This window comes from Zingiber officinale, chromosome 4B, assembly GCF_018446385.1.
Source record: "Zingiber officinale cultivar Zhangliang chromosome 4B, Zo_v1.1, whole genome shotgun sequence".
NCBI classification, from domain to species: domain Eukaryota; kingdom Viridiplantae; phylum Streptophyta; class Magnoliopsida; order Zingiberales; family Zingiberaceae; genus Zingiber; species Zingiber officinale.
The window spans coordinates 106230309-106236313 of NC_055993.1; the positions used below are offsets into that span (position 1 = coordinate 106230309).

The 6005-nt window shown below is 48.4% G+C and overlaps 2 protein-coding genes across 2 annotated transcripts; one reads left to right on the top strand and one right to left on the bottom strand.

Annotated features, from left to right (window-relative positions):
* The first annotated feature begins 2842 nt into the window (after positions 1–2842).
* LOC121975920 (cytokinin riboside 5'-monophosphate phosphoribohydrolase LOG7-like) lies at positions 2843–4146 on the top strand. Its single transcript, XM_042527854.1, has one exon. The coding sequence runs from the start codon at positions 3025–3027 to the stop codon at positions 3646–3648; it is 624 nt and encodes a 207-aa protein (XP_042383788.1). The 5' UTR covers positions 2843–3024; the 3' UTR covers positions 3649–4146.
* Positions 3836–5766, bottom strand: LOC121975919 (polyol transporter 5-like). Its single transcript, XM_042527852.1, has 2 exons — positions 5551–5766; positions 3836–5446 (listed from the first exon to the last, which is right to left on the bottom strand). Exons 1-2 carry the CDS (start codon positions 5684–5686, stop codon positions 4020–4022), a joined length of 1563 nt encoding a protein of 520 aa, XP_042383786.1. The 5' UTR covers positions 5687–5766; the 3' UTR covers positions 3836–4019.
* Positions 5767–6005: the final 239 nt, after the last annotated feature.

Below are 6005 nucleotides of genomic sequence, written 5' to 3' on the forward strand. Positions count from 1 at the left end.
ATTTCACTACGGAAGGTTCAAAGCCACAAGCTACCTCTCCCGATGCAGTGACTTATCGATTGGACTCTTGTAAAATGTCAGCATGCATACACGCATTGCATTAATTTCCATTCATGTGGGGGATTGTTGGATATTGGGCCCTTAAATGGACCAAAACGATTTAGAGGAAGGAAGCCATCAATTGTTGAAAGTCGTAATTGACTTCAAAATTGAAATCTACGATTCGCGTAGATAGATTTAGACTATTAATTTGCTCAAAACCGATTAAGGGTGAATGAGAAATTAATGTTTAAAGTCAGCACAAAATAATATTTATTATTCATTAATAAAGTGCATGGGAGAATAGTCCCACATCGGAAATTCTCGATGTGTATTCTCTACTTATTAATGAAGATGTGTTAATGGAGTTAACACAAAAAATAAAAGGACAGGTGACCCCTTAGCCCAGGGCGAGCAGGTGCTCGCACCTGTGAGCCCGCCACCCGCCACGTGCACAATGGGCGCTTTGTAGGCGCACTTTGCACTTTGCACTTTGCATCGTCGCATGGAGCATTGAGGAGCTTAAATTTATGCTCCAGGTGACATTGCAGTGCCTACGTGGCACTCGGGTGACGTGTCAGGCTCGTACCTGACGTGGCAGTACCTATGCGGCATCCTCGTGGGCAAAGGGAGATGACTGGACAGTTGACTTAGGGAATGGATGGCTACCGTTGATCAACGTTGATCAAATAGGTATGATGGATCGCTTGTGATGCGATCTAGAGCGTTGGATCGCAAAAGAGTAACGATCTGACGGCCTGAGATGAGACTTGATTTGAAGCATCGAATCAATGGATCCATATCCGATGGCCGATGACAACGGGATCTGAGGGTTACAACCCTTCAGAATAGATGATCTAGATCGATCCAGCCCAAGGAACACATCCACTCACCCAAAGGACACTCAACCTCTTCTTACAGTATAAATAGAACCCTCCAGATGATCGAATACTCACTCAATCCTCTCTTCTCTTCCTCAAGCATTCATCTCATCTTGTGCATACAAGAGTTCAAGAAGTCTACTAAAAGGTTCGCTGGTCTCGCAAGTCGGAGTGCTACGATTTCGAGACGTTCGTCGTTGTATCTTGGGAACGAATTGCAACAATCCGTTAAGCACCGTAGCGGAGCAATATCGTTTACGGAGATAGTGTCGAACACTAGCCTCGACGATCAGTTTGCATACTACAGAAGCTACCCGGTGTCAACACTATTTTTCATCCTAGTTAAGGATAAGGCATGTCATTTGCTCGACTTCTTTCAGAATATTGGAAGAATGGTGTTGTGATGCACCAAGAACATCAACTGAAGATGTTTCTGATAGTGACTTCCCTATGAAACCAATGGCGCTTCGAAGTATTCTCAGAGGGCAAAAACATCCTAGTTGTTGATGATAACCTAGTCAACCAAACAGTTGCTTCTGGTACCCTGAAAAAGTTTGGTGCGATAGTTACATGTTCAGACAGTGGAAAGGCAGCTATTAGAAGGCTAAAGCCTCCTCACAATTTCGAAGCTTGCTTTATGGATGTTCAGATTTCTGAAATGGATGGGTATTTTTCATGGTCCCTCAATCTTAATAGATGATACTCTTTCATTTGGCCATTTTACTTGGCTTAATGGAGTCTGTTTTGATCCATATTCGCTTTCTTCCACGCTACTGCAGAATAATTGACATGTAATATTGCAATATTCATATCGTTGGAAAGTTTTTACTTCCCTCGCCGATCAATTGCTAGCTAATTTTTCATTTTACTTTGCTCCCTTGTCCACAGAGCTTCGTAAGAGAAAAGATGTCTTCTAAGAATTTCGACTGGTTTTGTTCAATGCTACAATTATCAAGACATCAAATGAGAAAAAGATAATGATCTGACATGCGCGCGAGCTATGCAAAAGCATGCCGTTAGCTGATGCTTGGTCGACCTTATGCCTCTTCACATTTGGTAAATCATGCCATAAGACTACTGTCCTTTTCAAGTAGATGAACTGATTGACATTTTCACACAGGATTTGCTGCCAGCCTATGCAATAATAAATCATATCGAAAATAATCGCTACTGAAACAAGAAGTTATGCTTTTACTGTTCCAATCTGATGATATATTTTTGTTTCTTGTGCTCATGATTTAGATGTTTGGTTTTTGATGTAGATTATTTTTCTGATTGGTGTAATTCTTTGGATCTTTGTAAATTCTATACAATATTTTCCTTGACTACTGAAGGAAATTTCATGATAAGAATAGGTTTCAAAGGGAATCAAGTCCACATTTTTATTAACTATGAGATGAACCACATGGAATTTTGGTAGAATCGTGGCCGCGATCCAGTCATAATTGATTGCAATCCTTTTTTGGATTTACTGTCCCCCAGGTTATAGTTTGTGTCAGGACGGATGGCCGGAAGTCGCCCCCCACTCGGGGCCAACAATCTGGCCACTTGTCCACCACCGGCGACCTTTGGCCATCCGTCCCGACTAAACTATAACTTGAGGGGACGATGAACCCAGGGAGAGATTATAATTAATTCTGACCAGATCACGATCATGATTTAACTATAATTCTATGTGGTCGATTCTTTGGTCTATGAAATATGGATTAAAAAATTTGGTCTCGTTTTGGAGAATGGTAAAATAGGAAGAAATGTTTGATAATCTTGAAAAAGGAAAGAATTTATCACTTTCTTTTCTTTATTGGAAACGGAAATGATGAAAGAATTATATTACATTCAACTTTCCTATTTTATTTTTTGATAAACTCGACCAAAGTGGAAAGAAATAACTTCAAATCCATAAAAAGGATATAAAATTATGTCTGCTCAAATAGACAATTTAGAATCAAATTCTATAGTAAGGCATGAATGCATGATCGATTAATATTGGATAAGTTTCTTTACAAACTGAGCTCGAAACTCTGTTTTTACATGCATGATTGTTTAGGTTTCGAAACTCTGTGGCTGTTACATCTGTGCCCGAGGTCAGTCAACGGCGGCGGCCATGGTGGAGACGGCAGCGTCGAGGTTCAAGAGTGTGTGCGTGTTCTGCGGCAGCAGCGCAGGGAATCGCGACTGCTACCGCGACGCCGCCTTGGAGCTCGGCCGGGAACTGGTGACCCGCAAGGTGGACCTCGTGTACGGCGGCGGCAGCGTCGGGCTCATGGGGCTGGTCTCCCGCACCGTCCACTCCGACGGCGGCCACGTCGTGGGGATCATCCCGCGGTCGCTCATGGCGAGGGAGATAACAGGGGAGACGTTCGGGGAGGTGAGAGTGGTGGCTAACATGCACCAGCGGAAGGCGGAGATGGCCCGTAGCGCCGACGCCTTCGTGGCGCTGCCCGGCGGGTACGGGACGCTGGAGGAGCTGCTCGAGGTCATCACCTGGGCCCAGCTGGGCATCCATACCAAGCCCGTCGGCCTGCTCAACGTCGACGGTTACTTCGACTCGTTTCTGGCGCTCGTCGACAAGGCGGTAGCCGAGGGCTTCATTGCGCCTCACCAGCGCCGCCTCTTTGTCTGCGCCGCCGACGCGCGGGGGCTCCTCCAGGAGCTGGAGGAATACGTGCCGGTTGAGGACGCGGTGGCGAGTAGACTCGCCGCCGAATGGAAGGCGTCGGAGATCTAATTCTCATTAATCAACCGCATGCCGCAGAATCCATCAATAAACAAAACCTTCAGACTGTTACCCATTTTAATAAAATCCTGTACGAGGGAATCGATCACCCTTTTGGATTAAGAATATCCATTTCTTCAATTTTATGTTCCAGTTGACAAGTCAGTGAATAAGTTTGTATTTTCAGTACTAATGCATGTATCATTTCTTTCCAAACATTCAGTTATATTTGCAGATGATTACAAGTACTGGATACAGAATTGACTGTGGATTTAATCTCGTAGATGTTCATGAAGGAACTATGTTTGAAATCCCAAAGGTTCCTGTTTGCTGGAATAATGTTTACAGCGAGTAATAGCTGATTGATCTTGAGTTTTCTAGTACTAATTACCGCCGTTCACCATTTCGACTCCGGTGGTGTCTTCCTTCCCCTTCTCCGGCTCCGCCGTTTGCTTTTGCTCCCCGAAGAGCTCCTGCATCTCCTCCAGCGTCCTGCCCCGCGTCTCCGGCAAGAACGTGAAGAAGAACACCCATGCCACTGCGGCGATTCCGGAGTACAAGAAGAAGCTGCCCCCCAGCGTGATGGCCTTGGAGAGAGAGAGGAAGGTCATGGCGATAACGCCGCTAGTGACCCGGTTCACGGCCGCCACGATGGCGGCCCCCAGCGCTCGCAGGCGCAGCGGGAAGACCTCCGAGCTGTACACTAACGTGATGGGCCCCGCGCCGATGGAGAAAAACGACACGTACGCGAGTGTGGAACTGATGCTGAGAGCCGCCGCCCACTGGAGCGACTGCCCTCCATCGCCGTGCCTGCCCACGGCCGTCAGCCCGATCCCCAGCCCCGCCAGCGACACGATCATCCCTGCGAAGCTCCCCAGCAGCAGCGGCCGCCTCCCCACGCGGTCTACGAAGAAGGTCGCGACCAGGATTAAGAGAGTCTTGGTGAACCCCACCGCCACCGTCATCCCCAGCTGCGCGTTGTCAGACTTGATCCCCGCCGCCTCGAACACCCGGGGACTGTACAGCACCACCGAATCGATCCCCGACGCCTGCTGGAAGAAGTGGATCCCCATGGCGGCGATCAGCACACGGCGCACCGACGGCCTCGGCCGCAGCAGCAGCTCCCTCCAGGCTCCCCTGTTGTCTCTGTTCTTCTTGGGGACTGCCACCACGTCTTCGTCGCATTCTTCCGGGATTCCGGCAGCCCGCTTGATGTCGGCGAGACGGAGCCGCGCTTCCTCCGGCGAGTCGCAGGTCTTCTCGAGAACCTCCTTGGCGTCACCGAGGCGACCGCGCATGACGAGCCACCGCGGCGACTCCGGCATGGCGAGCACGCCGACGGCGAGAAAAACCGACGGAATGGCACCAACGCCGAGCATGAATCGCCACCCGAGGGACTGCCGGAGATGGGAGAAGGCGTAGTTGGAGATGTATCCTAGGAGTATGCCGACGTTGATGAAGACCTCCGGGAAGGAAGTGAGGAAGCCACGGCAGGAGGCAGGGGCGATCTCAGCGTTGTAGGTGAGGGCGATTATAGCCGCATATCCAACGCCGACGCCGGTGACGAAGCGGCCGATCATGAGAAAAGCATAATTCATGGCGAAGCCCATGAGCAGCGCGCCAGCGAAGAAGATGGCGGCCGCGAGGACGATCGTGTACCGGCGGCCGATCCAGTCGGAGGTGAATCCGGCGGTGAAGGAACCTACGAGTGAGTAGAGACTAAGGCTGCCGATGAGAATCTCCACCTGCGTGTCGCTGATGTGGAGCTCTTTCTGAATGAACTTTTCTGCTCCGCTCATCACTCCGATATCTGATTCAATCCCCAAACAGAAACATTCGATCACATACAAGTAACAAATCAAAGCCGACGACAAAACAGAAATTAGCCATGATCAACCGCATGTGCGTACGTACCATAGCCCAACAGGATGGTGGCCAGAGACGCGAGCATGGTGCAGCCCATGGCGTACATGTGGCGGCCTTGCTTCGGCGTCGCCGCCATCTTCTCCACCGACGACAACTGCTCACGATCCTCTTTCTTTTCCCCCATATATACTCGTAGAGAAATTAAGAGAAAGGAGAGACCTTAATTTCCTAGTCGATAACAGGAATCATGGTGGAGTGGAGTGGATCGGCCAGCTGGGTTTAAATAGACGAAGAAGGTCTATTAATTCTAAGAAAAAGGGGGGAAAATATTGTTTATTTTTCCTTACTTACATGACCATACCTACTGGACTTTCCCAGAGAGACCTGACCACTGTTGTTCGTTTATCCTTAATCCAATTCTTTGTAGATGTTAATTATCTTGGTTAAAGATTAATTAAGCTTCTTACCGCTGATCATTTAGAATTAACACTGCACTAGTGGAA